General features: G+C 42.2%; 1 protein-coding gene across 4 annotated transcripts in view; it reads left to right on the top strand.

Annotated features, from left to right (window-relative positions):
- Positions 1 to 3633: 3633 nt before the first annotated feature.
- Positions 3634 to 14471, top strand: part of si:dkey-32e6.6 (extracellular matrix protein 2) — a 28873-nt gene continuing 18035 nt past the window's right edge. Inside the window, exons 1-5 of one of the 4 annotated variants that reach the window (XM_061904465.1) lie at positions 3634 to 3932; positions 7517 to 7656; positions 8698 to 8931; positions 9024 to 9219; positions 14140 to 14255. In XM_061904465.1, the coding sequence (XP_061760449.1) occupies positions 3788 to 3932; positions 7517 to 7656; positions 8698 to 8931; positions 9024 to 9219; positions 14140 to 14255 (831 nt within the window). In that variant the 5' untranslated portion in view covers positions 3634 to 3787. Of the gene's footprint in view, positions 3933 to 7516; positions 7657 to 8697; positions 8932 to 9008; positions 9220 to 14139; positions 14256 to 14471 lie in introns of all 4 variants that reach the window. The other 3 variants (XM_061904464.1, XM_061904463.1, XM_061904462.1) reach the window with 3 other exon arrangements.

Genomic DNA, 14471 nt, shown 5'->3' with positions numbered 1-14471 from the left:
CTGACAAGTGGATTCACTGTGTTTATTTAATTTGGTTAGAGAACAAATGCTCATAAGTACTGACATCTAAGCAAAGAGGGAGCCTGTTTGGAAGCGAAAAGTAAACAAAACAAACTTGCTAATTTAATTAATCCTTTAATTCACTGGGGCTTTGTTTGCAACATAACTCAAAAGGTAATGAGTGAATTTTACATCAACTTTCAAGAGATGTCAAATGGGATAAGGAGCAATATTTTGCTTTTTTATCTGGGTCATTGTCTGTTGTGGTGTCAGATTTCTACGATTGGGACATATAGCCTGGCTTAGAACTAACTACAGTGCTTCTCTAGTTAAATATTATCTGACTGTGTTAAAGTGCCCCCCTCTTTATTGCAAATATTGAGATAACGTTGCCATTCGTTTGTGCCGCAAAATTTTAGTTCGTGACGTTGTTTTTTAAGCTCTTCTTAAAAAAAAAAAAAAGAAAAAACTAGTGATGACATGTAGCTGTCCCAGATGTTCTATGCTACAAAGTTTTTTTTTGTATAATTTAAGTTTTATTCATACCGAGGCACCCAAAATTGTACTAAATGTTTTAGGTGCAAAGTTGTTTTGTGTTTATTCTAACATTTTATAGTTTTTAACATTATTCACAATCAGCCCCCCAATTTTGTCAGAATTTCCCCAAACTCCCATTCAGAACTTTCCTCCAGAAGGTCTTATCTTTGTCAATGTGATGTCAGATGAAACAAAAATTGAGCTGTTTGGCCACAATACCCAGCAATATGTTTGGAGGAAGGCAGCATGGTGGAAGAGGGGTTAGTGCGTCTGCCTCACAATACGAAGGTCCTGAGTAATCCTGGGCTCGGGATCTTTCTGTGTGGAGTTTGCATGTTCTCACCGTGACTGGGTGAGTTCTCTCCGGGTACTCCGGCTTCCTCCCACCTCCAAAGACATGCACCTGGGGATAGGTTGATTGGCAACACTAAATTGGCCCTAGCGTGTGAAAGTTGTCTATTTGTGTTGGCCCTGCGATAAGGTGGCTACTTGTCCAGGGTGTACACCGCCTTCCGCCTGATTGTAGCTGAGATAGGCTCCAGCACTCCCCTTTGACCCCAAAGGGAATAAGCTGTAGAAAAAGGATGTTTGGAGGATAAAAGGTGAGGGCTTTAATCCCAGGAACACCATTCCTATCCTCAAGCATGGTAGTGGTAGTATTATACTCTGGGCCTGTTTTGCTGCCAATGGAAGTGGTTCTTTACAGAGAGTAAATGGGACAATGAAAAAAGAGGATTACCTTCAAATACTTCAGGACAACCTAAAATCATCAGCCCGGAGGTTGGGTCTTGGGTGCATTTGGGTGTTCCATCAGGACAATGACCCCAAACGAATATCAAAAGTGGTAAAGGAATGGCTAAATCAGGCTAGAATTAAGGTTATAGAATGGCCTTCCCAAAGTCCTGACTTAAACATGTGGACAATGCTGAAAAAAACAAGTCCATGTCAGAAAACCAACACATTTAGCTGAACTGCACCAATTTTGTCAAGAGTGGTCAAAAATTCAACAAGAAGCTTGTGGATGGCTACCAAAAGCGCCTTATTGCAGTGAAACTTGCCAAGGGACATGTAACCAAATATTAACATTGTTGTATGTATACTTTTGACCCAGCAGATTTGGCCACATTTTCAGCAGACCCGTAATCAATCCATAAAAGAACCAAACTTCATGAAGTATGTGCTCCAATCACTCTATCACAAAGAAATAAGAGTTTTAGAAATTACTGGAAACTCAAGTCAACCATGACACTCTTTAAAGTTTTGACCACGACTATGGATATATACTATTTTATTCTTAAACCATTTACAGGAACTACATTCTATTGAATATTTAAACAGAATTGTCTTTACTTCCCAATTATTGCAGTAACAATTCGACACGTGATTCTATTTCTTTTGGAACGACCCACCAGGACTACAGTTGTTTTTGTGAGCGCATTTCAGTAGTGTGTATAAGAGGGTTTCAGTAGTGTGTGTAAGAGTGTTTCAGTAGTGTGTGTATAAGTGTTTCAGTAGTGTGTGTATAAGAGTGTTTCAGTAGTGTGTGCATAAGAGTGTTTCAGTAGTGTGTGCATAAGAGTGTTTCAGTAGTGTGTGCATAAGAGTGTTTCAGTAGTGTGTGCATAAGTGTTTCAGTGGCGCGTGTAAGAGTGTTTCAGTGGCGCGTGTAAGAGTGTTTCAGTGGCGCGTGTAAGAGTGTTTCAGTGGCGCGTGTAAGAGTGTTTCAGTGGCGCGTGTAAGAGTGTTTCAGTGGCGCGTGTAAGAGTGTTTCAGTGGCGCGTGTAAGAGTGTTTCAGTGGCGCGTGTAAGAGTGTTTCAGTGGCGCGTGTAAGAGTGTTTCAGTGGCGCGTGTAAAGGTGTTTCAGTGGCGCGTGTAAGGGTGTTTCAGTGGCGCGTGTAAGAGTGTTTCAGTGGCGCGTGTATGAGTGTTTCAGTGGCGCGTGTATGAGTGTTTCAGTGGCGCGTGTATGAGTGTTTCAGTGGCGCGTGTATGAGTGTTTCAGTGGCGCGTGTATGAGTGTTTCAGTGGCGCGTGTATGAGTGTTTCAGTGGCGCGTGTAAGAGTGTTTCAGTGGCGCGTGTAAGAGTGTTTCAGTGGCGCGTGTAAGAGTGTTTCAGTGGCGCGTGTAAGAGTGTTTCAGTGGCGCGTGTAAGAGTGTTTCAGTGGCGCGTGTAAGAGTGTTTCAGTGGCGCGTGTAAGAGTGTTTCAGTGGCGCGTGTAAGAGTGTTTCAGTGGCGCGTGTAAGAGTGTTTCAGTGGCGCGTGTATAAGAGTGTTTCAGTGGCGCGTGTAAGAGTGTTTCAGTGGTGTGTGTGAGAGAAAAACATTTCAGTTTATGTGAGAGCATTTCAGTAGTGTATGTAAGAGGTAATTCTGAATAATGTCCCTAACGGCCCCTCATAACAATGTTTCAGTGTTTGGTGACAAGTTGTACTGCGCCATTTGTCGACTGTCTGGAACAACACAACTCCTGCACAGGACCCAGGGTCAATGCACATTTCCAGACAAACATACAGAAGATTGGCACCGTGCAGCCACCTTCTGACGGATTTTTGGGGAGTGAGAAGGGTTCCTGGACCAACACAGTGCGAATGTGGGCAAGTATCAACCCACAGTGAAAACATCCCCCCAGTGGGCGACACCTGCTTTAAGTGCTGGGGTGACGCAGGATTGTGTAAAAGTGCACACAGGGAACATATGTACTGAACATGAAGATGGGCTCATTGATCATTTCCGCATAGGTGTGTTTGTTTTCATACATAGACGCTAGTTGAGCCTCGCCAAACAAGTTTGACTCTAACCTGAATGTAAAAAGAAAAAAAAAGGCTCCTCTTCTGGGAAAAGACCTAACACAACTTGCATGCCAACATTCTGTCGAGAAGATGGTCCAACTGTAAAAGCAAATCTTGTAATGGAGGAATAATTCCAAATATACAATTCCCATTTGTCTGTCTGCCTATACGAGTGTTTGGCAGACAGTTTTGAAAGAGACAGGAGACAAGGAGGAGCAGGGTGTGTCAGTGTCATGCATGGTTGAACCAGGGCCTCTATTAATAATGTGAGACTTTATTCCCCCCCCACCCCCCACCCCATCTCCAACATACTCCTTCTCGTCCTGCACATGTAGCAGCCACAGAGTTGGGAAGGCTGCTGCAGGCTGACCTGTTGCAGAGACTCCTCATCCCTTCACCTTGGTCACGTTTTCATCACCCTGCAACCCAAACGAGCGGAATAGAGACAAGTTGCAGCAATGCCGAGGTCGTCGTGGTTAGTGCTCCTGTGGCTTTTTTCTGACATAGATGCTGGGTCACTTGCGTTGGAAGAAGCATCAATTAGCCATCACTTTGAAGTGGATTCCAGGAAAATGCCAAGTGTTTCCCAATCTTCATCAATAGGTAAGCTCTGCCTATTGTTTGATTGATTGATTGATTGAAACTTTTATTAGTAGATTGCACAGTACAGTACATATTCTGTACAATTGACCACTAAATGGTAACACCCGAATAAGTTTTTCAACTTGTTTAAGTCGGGGACCACGTTCATCAATTCATGGTATATACCAGATCTGGGCAAATTAAGGCCAGGGTAAGCTTTTCAATCTGGCCCACCAGACATTCCCCAATAGGATAGGATAGATCTTTATTGTCATTGCACAATTACAACGAAATTTCATTTTCGGCACAGTCCCAGACATACGTTACAGGGGGGGACAAGACGAGACCGCTAATGGATCAGCCACTTACGGCGTTCCTTAAAAAGGTGAGAAAAGGGTGACATTGGGAGAAGGGGGTAGCAAAAAAAATATCAGTCTAAGGCTAGACCATGAGGAGGGGTCCAGACTGAGTCCAAGGAAAAAAAACTCCATAGCAAAGCACATATACATATTACAACATACATCTCGAGATATCTAGCAACAGAGGGAAGGTAGTTCAAGGTCATTGTGGTAGGCTGCAGCTCTCAGGCGCTGACCATCCATTCATCACCCCTACGGGATTTGCGTCGAGGGCATTGGGTTGGGGTGGTGGGTTGTGTATGTAAGCCCGTAGTGTGTCTCTGTTCCGCGGCCTTGATGTATTGCAGGTGCTAGTCCAAAGTCAACAACAACAGGTGTGTGTCCATGAAAGACAAAAAGGGAGTTTTTTGTGTCTTCGCTGCACTGTCCTTCGGGAGAGTCTCGAAGCCAGGGAAACTATCCAAGTTAGAATGATTTTGTATGCGGGTGAAAATAAAATTTGCTTTTCACCCTAAATTGTCTATTACTGGTCCTCAAACGTGCGGGGTAGACAGTCCGATGTAATCCACAGTTCTTACCGCATCCTCCAATCGTTTGTGGCAGCTTTGGGGTACTTTGAAGACTGCCAGCAACTTCCAATTTGTCGACAAACCAGAGCAACGCTTACTCCAATCAGCAGATGTCCTGTTGTCATAATTCCGAATAGGTGGATATATTCACGTCCTCGACAGAAAAGGGTCGCCAGGCACGCGGCCCTCCTTCTTCTCCCAAGAGTCCGTCGTGTTTCCAGCAACAACCGCTTCGTCACGACAGCAGGTTCCCCCAAACCCAAGATCTTGTCAATTTTGTTGAGGCCAGTTAAGTAGTTCCAATGTTTAGTTTTGGAGAGCAGTGCAACAAGAAGGTTAAGACAAGACAAAACAAAGAAGCAAGCAGGAGAGATAAGGGAGAGGAAAAGGGAGCGTCCACCCTCGATGAGTGCCGGAGATAATTTTTTTTTAATTTTTCAGAGGGAAACTGTAGCTGCTATTATGATGTGCAGTGATGTTTTCAAATGACCGTAAGTCTTGAACTAAACAAAGTATTTCAATAGTTGGAAACTGTCCTTTCGCATGATATACTAGTTATTTCGGTAAACTACGTTAACGCAGCTCAGACGAGGTATCAGAGCAGTGTGGGTGGGGAGTGTTTCCACAGCAGCCAGCCTGAAATGCGGGTGTCAGGGACCGACGCGGAAGGATATTTTTACAACAAAGTTCTAAAGCAGGGGTCTCAGACACACGGCCCGTGGGCCAATTGCGGCCCACGAGACGTTATTTTGTAGCCACCACCTTAATATGAAAGTTTAATGTTAGTGTGGCTCGCAAGTTTTATATGAATGGCGCTTGACAGCTTTGTGTTATTTGGGTCCAAAATGGCTCTTTCATCGTTCTAGGTTGCCTACCCCTGCGTTAGTGGAAAAGCGTCAAATGAGTGAAAGCGACATAGACGTTGCCATGGAGACGAGGGGTTTCTTACGTTCCTGGCTGCAGTCACACTGCAACCCTTGTCCGTCTGTAATAACAGTCCCCGATAACCTGAACCAATTCAAACCGTTATTAGTTTTTTTTTATGTTTAATTTGCATTGCCTCACACGATGAACACTAAATATATTTCTATATGACGCCGGATAAGACTCCGGAAGCCTTCACTTTTTTGCGCTCACTATCCTGGTACTTTCCCAGCTATTATCCACCGACTGTTGTGTTGCTGTAAGGAGGAAAACCGGAACGACACACGTTGCGGGAATAACATTATTCTCCGTGCGTCGGCTGAATACAAATATATTCCACAACCCGAAACATGTCTTTTTCAAAGCCTGCAGTGAAGAGAAAGGGTTGTGACTAGCAAAGACAATTCCAGGAAAAATGGTAAATGCTATATTCCTTTGTGGAGCACCCCGACGTGTCTTATTTGCACAGAGAAAGTTGCGGTGCACAAATGATACAATTTGAAACGTCATTATACAACTAGACATGCTGAGGAGTATGCAAAAAAAATTATAAGCAATCTTTTCTTCCGGCCCCGCCTCACCCAGACTCTGCGTTCAGTGGCCCCCAGGTAAATTGAGTTTGAGACCCCTGTTCTAATGTTTAGTGATGTATCAGATATATCAGATTGTAGGTGGGTTTTTTTTTTTACCCTTCGCGTTCATATTTCGCTGTTTGTTGCATTTTTGTTGCGTTTTGCTTGATTGTAAAATATGCTGATCGAGAGTGGGTGTGACGTTCATAGGTTGTCAATATTCAACGTTTTATCGGTCATAGTTAATATTGTAAATCCCACATTCTTTATTTTCATGTACATTCTGGGTTTGTCATTCAGTAAAAATGGTAAAATTCCATTCCGTTTTTTTAAGGCGGTCTGTTGGTCGGTCCATTTTCTTCCGCTTATCCGAGGTCGGGTTGCGGGGAAAGCAGCCTAAGCAGAGAAGCCCAGACTTCCCTCTCCCCAGCCACTTCGTCCAGCTTTTCCCGGGGGATCCCAAGGTGTTCCCAGGCCAGCCAGTAGACATAGTCTTCCCAACGTGTCCTGGGTCTTCCCCGTGGCCTCCTGCCGGTCGTACATGCCCTAAACACCTGGCTCCTCTCGATGTGGAGGAGCAGGAGCTTTACTTTGAGTTCCTCCCGGATGAAAGAACTTCTCACCCTATCTCTAAGGGAGAGCCTCGCCACCTAGGACACTCATGTCGGCCGCTTGCATCGGTGATCTTATCCTTTCGGTCATAATCCAAAGCTCATGACCATAGGTGAGGATGGGAACGTAGATCGACCGGTAAATTGAGAGCTTTGCCTTCCGGCTCAGCTCCTTCTTCACCATAACGGATCAATACAGCGTCTGCATTACTGAAGACGCCGCACCGATCCGCCTGTCGACCTCACGATCCACTCTTCCCTCACTAGGGAACAAGACTCCTAGGTACTTGACCTCCTCTACTTGGGGCAGGGTCTCCTCCCCAACTAGGATATGGCACTCCACCCTTTCCCGGGCTCGGACTTGAAGGTGCTGATTCAGCATTCAATCAGACATTAATGTGAGGTTTTGTATTAGCGTTCCTAAAAATCAGATAAACTGGCCCCCAGACACATTTTTTTTCTTAAAATTTGGCCCCCCGGGTAAAAATAATTGCCCAGGCCTGGTATAGAGTAGTGCATGATATTATATGATGTATTCATTTATGGTCTTTTTTTTTTTTTTTTTTACAGGTGTGGATGATATTGCACAAATGCAATCAGAAGAGCAGCTGCCGGACTTCGGAAAGCTGACTGCAGATCGAGAAAAAAGAGGAGCTTCATGGCGGAAGAGGAAACATGCAGCCACAGTGGACTCTTTTGCATATAGAATAGTAAGATACTCACTTGACCCTCTGTGCTAAATGTTGCAACATGCATAATAACATGCACAAAAATGCTCATTGATTCTGTCAGGTATTTATTTAACAATGCAGTTGCATTTGTGAGCATTTCATTTTGGTTTATAATTGTTGGTGTCGTTTGAAGTGGTATTAAACTGGGCAATATACTTCTATAAGATATTTATGATGATAATAATTCGGGATGTCCAATGATATCGGACTGCGGATATTATCAGTCGATAAATGCTTTAAATTGTAGTATCGAAAATGATCGGTATCTGTTTCATAAAGTAAAATGTATGACTTTTTAAAACGCCGCCGTGTACACGAACGTAGGGATAAGTACAGAGCGCCAATAAACCTTAAAGACACTGCCTTTGCGTGCCGGCCCAGTCACTTAATATCTACTGCTTTTCACACACAGAGTGAATGCAAGGCATACTTGGTCTACAGCCATACAGGTCACACTGAGAGTGGCCTTGTAAACAACTTTAAAACTGTCACAAATATGCCCCACACTGTGAAGTCACTCCAAACAAGAATGACAAACACATTTCGGGAGAACATCCGCACCGTAACACAATATAAACTCAACAGAACAAATACCCAGAACCCCTTGCAGCACTAACTCTTCCGGGACGCTACAATATACACCCCCATATCCTCTTCCCTCCCCCCACCTCAACCCCGCCCACTTCAACCTCCTCATGCTCATGTCCCAAATTCCAAGCTGCTGTTCTGAGGCATGTTAAAAAAATAATGCACTTTGTGACTTCAATAACAAATATGGCAGTGCCATGTTGGCATTTTTTTCCACAACTTGAGTTGATTTATTTTGTAAAAACTTGGTACATTGTTTAATAAATCCAGCGGGGCTTCACAACTAAATTAGACATAATAATGTTTTAATTCCAGATCTGTATATATCGGAATCGGTAATTAAGAGTTGGACAATATCGGATATCGGCAAACAAAGCCATTATCGGACATCTCTAATATTAATGATTATTTGTATTTTTTCCCCCATCACAGGCAGGTGTAGGGCGACCCCTGGCGGGCTGGAGGATGAACAACAAAGCAGAGGATGCGAGCAGCGCTTTAATGGTCATGTTGAAGGAACTTCATTCTGAGAAGAGGAAGCTGAGCAATCAAGGGGAACCCCAGAAGAAAGAGGAGGACGATGACGATGATGATGATGATGACGACGATGATGATGATGATGACGATGACGACGACGACGACGATGATGAGGAAGAAGATGAGGAGGTCTTAACTTCTTACCGCGTGCAGCTGAGTTTGATGTTTATTGATGAAAATTGTTGAGGAAAATGTTTTTGTGTCAGGAGGAAGGAGAGGAGGAAGGAGAGGAGGAAGGAGAAGAAGAAGAGGAAGAGGAAGAGGAACCAACTGAAGCTCCCAGCAACCAAACAGAAACAAGTGTCAGTCCCCTGGCTCAGTGTCAGACTGACAGCAAGGAAATAAGCTGCAGGGATGTCGGCATGACTCACCTGCCAATCATCAGCAACCTGGAGGCCACTAAGCTGGACATAGCAGGTGTGTAGGTCCTACTTTAAAATCCTTTTGGATCAGACCTGGGCAATTATTTTGCTTCGGGGGCCAAATTCATAGAAAAAATGTATCTGGGGGGCCGGTATGTCTATTTTTAGGATCGCTATAACAAATCCTCACAATAATGTCTGAATGCTAAAAAGGTATGACAGACTGCCTTAAAAAAACGGAATGGAATTTTAATTTTTTTTATGGAACGAGACACCCAGAAAGACTGTACATGAAAATAAAGAATGCGGGATTTACAATATTAACTATGAACGATAAAACACTGAATATTGAGAACATATGAACGTCACACCCACTCTCGATCAACATATTTTACAATCAAGCGAAACGCAACAAACGCAGCGAAATAGGTAAAGGGTAAAAAACAACAACAATCTGATATGTCTGATATATCACTAAGCTTTAGAACTTTGTTGTGAAAATCTCCTTCCGCATCTGTCCCTGACACCCGCATTTCAGGCTGGCCGCTCTGGAAACACTCTGTGGAAACGCTCCCCGCCCACACTGCTCGGTGCCTCGATTACCATAGTAACTAATTAGATTACCATAGTAACTAGTATGTCATGCAAAAGCGCATATTCCAACCATTGAAATGCTTTCTATTAGGGGTGTGGGAAAAAATCGATTCCAATGCGAACTGAATCGAATACGTTGTGCGATTCAGAATCGATTTTTTTATTTTTTATTTTATTTAATTTTTCTTGTTTTTGTTTTTTTATCAATCCAACAAACCACTACACAGCAATACCATAACAATGCAATCCAATTCCAAAACCAAACGTGACCCAGCAACACTCAGAACTGCAATGAACAGAGCAAGTGAGAGGAGACACAAACAAGACACAGAACAAACCAAAAGTAGTGAAACAAAAATGAATATTATCAACAACAGTATCAACATTAGTTATAATTTCAGCAGAGCAGTGATTAAAAATCCCTTATTGACATTATCATTAGACATTTATAAAAAAATTAAAAAAAAAGAACAATAGTGTCACAGAGGCTTACACTTGCATCACATCACATAAGCTTGGCAACACACTGTGTCCAATGTTTTCACAAAGATAAAATAAAACATATTTTTGGTTCGTTTAATAGTTAAAAAATTTTTACATTATTGCAATCAGTTGATAAAACATTGTCCTCTATAATTAGAAAAGCTTTTTTAAAAAAAATCTACTACTCTGCTAGCATGTCAGCAGACGGGGGTAGATCCTGCTGAAATCCTATGTATTGAATGAATACAGAATGGTTTTGAATCGAAAAAGTATCATTTTTGAATCGAGAATCGCGTTGAATCGAAATAATCGATATATTATCGAATTGCGGCCCCAAGAATCGATATTGAATCGAATCGTGGGACACCCAAAGATTCGCAGCCCTACTTTCTATAGTTCAAGACTTACGGTCTTTTTAAAAAAAAAAAAAAAATCACTGCACATCATAAAGGCGACTAAAATTTTGATCCTAAAGATCTAAAAAAAATATTTGGGAATGTCCGGCGGGCCAGATTGGAAAGCTTAACGGGTCGCATGCGGCCCCCGGGCCTTAATATGCCCAGGTCTGTTTTAGATCATCAAGTTAATATCATGTGCATTGTACAGTTCTGCTTGTTTCAGTGGCATTTGGGCCCATGATTACATTGCGATATCCTAACAGTGGTTCAGATTTTACCACCAATTACCACCTCAGAAAACACTTGGCTGTCCAAGTACCAACTGACGACCAACATGAAAAATATAGTAGCGTAGTAGGCCTAACTATTCATTAAAAACAAGTCTCGGAGGTTTTATTTAACAAGTATATTTAATATTTTGTAACATTGCGCACAGTTTGAACAGTAACACTGTTTGAATATATAAAAAAAAATACTGTACTTTATTCAAGTATTTTTTTTTTGGCGTACAACTACATGCAGCCCGCATTTTATTAGTTGTACATGTACTCCAATTTGAGAATGTCTGTCCTACCATATCTCATTTAAGTTAAATTTAGTCTTTATTTGAAGGGACAATGCACACGGTGGGGCAAGGGTTAGTGCAGGGGTCGGCAACCTTTACCACTCAAAGAGTCATTTTGACCCGTTTCATAAAATAAAGAAAACAATGGGAGCCACAAAACTCTTTTGAAATTTTAAATAAAATGACACAGCGTACAAAGTTTTTTTTTTTGCTTTGTGCTATGTATAAACCAGGGGTCTCAGACACGCGGCCCGTACCTTAATATGACAATTTAATATTAGTGCGGCCCGCGAGTTTTAATTGAATGCCGCTTGACAACATCACAATTGCCAACCATCCCAATTTATCCGGGTGATTCCCAAATTTCAGGGCAACCGTCCTTCTGTGATGACATTGCACTTAGAACGCTCTAAACCGTAACAAACAGCTTGTCTGCCCACTTACATATTGTATGGCTGGCTTCTGCCGACACGTATAATTTACTGCAAGGCATAATTGTTCAACAGCCATACAGGTTACACTGAGGGTGGCCGAATAAACAACTTTAACACTCTTACTAATATGCGCCACACTGTGAAACCACACCAAACAAGAATGACAAACACATTTCGAGATAACATCCGCACTGTAACACAACATAAACACAACAGAAGAAATACCAAGAATCCCATGCATCACTAACTTGTCCTGCCCCCCCCCCCCAACCCTGCCCACCTCAACCGACGCACGGAGGGGCGTGGGGGTAGGTGTATAATGTAGCCCGGAAGAGTTAGGGATGCATGGGATTCTGGGTATTTCTTCTGTTGTGTTTATGTTGTGTTACAGTGCGGATGTTCTCCCGAAATGTGTTTCTCATTCGTGTTTGGTGTGGGTTCACAATGTGGTGCGTATTAGTAAGAGTGTTAGAGTTGTTTATATCACAACCCTCAGTGTAACCTGTATGGCTGTTGAACAATTATGCCTTGCAGTCACTTGCGTATAATAACGGTAGTCGCACACTACATGTGACCGGCCTGCCCTCAGTTAACATGGTATGTTTACTAAGGGCATGATCTGGAGAGCGTTAATGTAATGTTATCCCGGCACGCCCTCAACAATGTTGATCGGATGGAAATCTGAGAATATTATCCTCGGTAGATTTCAGGGAGAGGCATTGAAAGCCCGGAAACCTCTCGGAAAAATGGGGGGGTCGGCGAGTATGCAGCTGAGCCACATCAGAGTGATCCAAGAGCCGAATGCGGCTCCGGAGCCGCGGGTTGCCGACCCCTGATTGAAACAAACTAGGGTGAGTTCAAGGACCGCCAAAATTAGTAGGACAAAACGGCGCTCGCCAAATACTTGAATCAGTGAATCATGTTTAATATAAACAGTGTGCTTTATAGCAAGTAGGAATGTTTGTCCTCCTACAGAAACTATATTAAAACAAAAAATGTTTTTTTCATTATATATATATATATATATATATATATATATATATATATATATATATATATATATATATATATTTACTCTAACTGTAATGTTACAGCCACTGTAATGATATTTCACAATAAAATATTGGAAAATGTTACTGTGAAATATATTTACAGTAGTTTACTGTAACTGTACCACAGTAACATTTACAGTATTTTACCGTGAAATATCTTTACAGCAATTTACTGTAACTGCACAGCTGTGATTTTTCGGTTAATTTGAATAAAGTTACATCTAAATACTTTAACTTCACAATTGAAATGTTATAGTTTCTTTACAATAAAATGACAACTATTTGCTGTCCTTATCAAGTATATTTTTATATTTAATTACACCGTCGGTTGGCAGCCTACCGCCACTTACGGAAGAAGAATGTGGAACGCAGTCTAAGGAAACCCCTTATACACTGGGTCCAATCCAACCATGTTCGCTTGACATCTCTGTTCCATAGTCAAGCTTGACTGTCATCTTTCGGGAATGTAAACAATGAAACACCAGCTGTGTTTGTGTTGCTAAAGCTGGCCGTAATACACCGCCTCCCACCTACAGCTTTCTTCTTTGATGTCTCCATTGTTCATTGAACAAATTGCAAAAGATTCAGCAACAAAGATGTCCGGAATACTGTAGAATTTTGCAATGAAAGCGGACAACTTAATAACTGGGAACTATGATAGAACAAAATGTCCTCTACAATCAGTGACGTCATGCGCACGCGTCATCATACCGAGACGTTTCAGCATGATTTTTCGGCGCGAAATTTAAAATTGCAATTTAGTAAACTAACCCGGCCTTATTGGCATGTGTTGCAATGTTAATATTTCATCATTGATATATAAACTATCAGACTACGTGGTTGGTAGTAGTGGGTTTCGGTAGGCCTTTAAGAGATGGATCTGTTTGATTTTACAGATAAGGATGTCATATTTTATACAGTCATTGGTTGTAATGCCATCCATTCATCCATTTTCCACAACTTGTCCCGTTCTGGGCCGCGGGGGCTCGCTGGAGCCTATCTCAGCTGCATTCGGATGGAAGGCGGTGTATCGCAGGGCCATTTGTTGTAATGTTACAGTATATTTTGATTACAGTATTTTTACTGCAAAAATATTGTTAAATGCTGTGAAATCCTGGTAGATTTTTACATTTTACCATTACAACAATTTTTGAAACTTGGTCCATTAAGGCAGGACTAGATGAGTTTGAGAGCTGTGACCTCAACCCTACTAAACACTTTTGGGATATACTATGTAGTATGTAATGCAACAATAGTAAGTGTGTCCTCATAATCTCCATCAATCCATTCATTTTCTACCGCTTGTCCCTTTGGGGTCACGGGGGGTGCTGGAGCCTATCTCAGCTGCATTCGGGCAGAAGGCAGGTTACATCCTGGACAAGTCGCCACCTTATCGCAGGTCCTCATAATGTAACGGCATCTAATCTCCTTTATTTTTCTTTGAAAAAGGTAACAACATCCGAATAATTGATCCTGAAGGTTTCTCCGGCCTGCCAAAGCTGAAAACATTGGACCTCAGCAAAAACCAACTGATTGATGAGTCATTCAGCCAAAAGCAACTGTATGTGAGTACTGTGTCTAGTTCCTACACCTTTCCACTGAGTGTAAATACTGCACTCTGTACACTGTAACATTAATGTCTATGGACTAAAACGTCTTGCAGCACCAATTAAATTGGAACTAGCCCCACAGGTAGGAGAAAACAACTAAATGCTGCTCTTTGTGACAACGTCAGCGGCTTAGGATCGGATCCCGTTTAATACCAATCGCTTTTATAAGTC

Source organism: Nerophis ophidion, linkage group LG06 (genome assembly GCF_033978795.1).
Source record: "Nerophis ophidion isolate RoL-2023_Sa linkage group LG06, RoL_Noph_v1.0, whole genome shotgun sequence".
Taxonomy (NCBI): Eukaryota; Metazoa; Chordata; class Actinopteri; order Syngnathiformes; family Syngnathidae; genus Nerophis; species Nerophis ophidion.
Note: the sequence above shows the minus strand (reverse complement) of the source record. Positions and strands in the feature narration are given on the sequence as shown.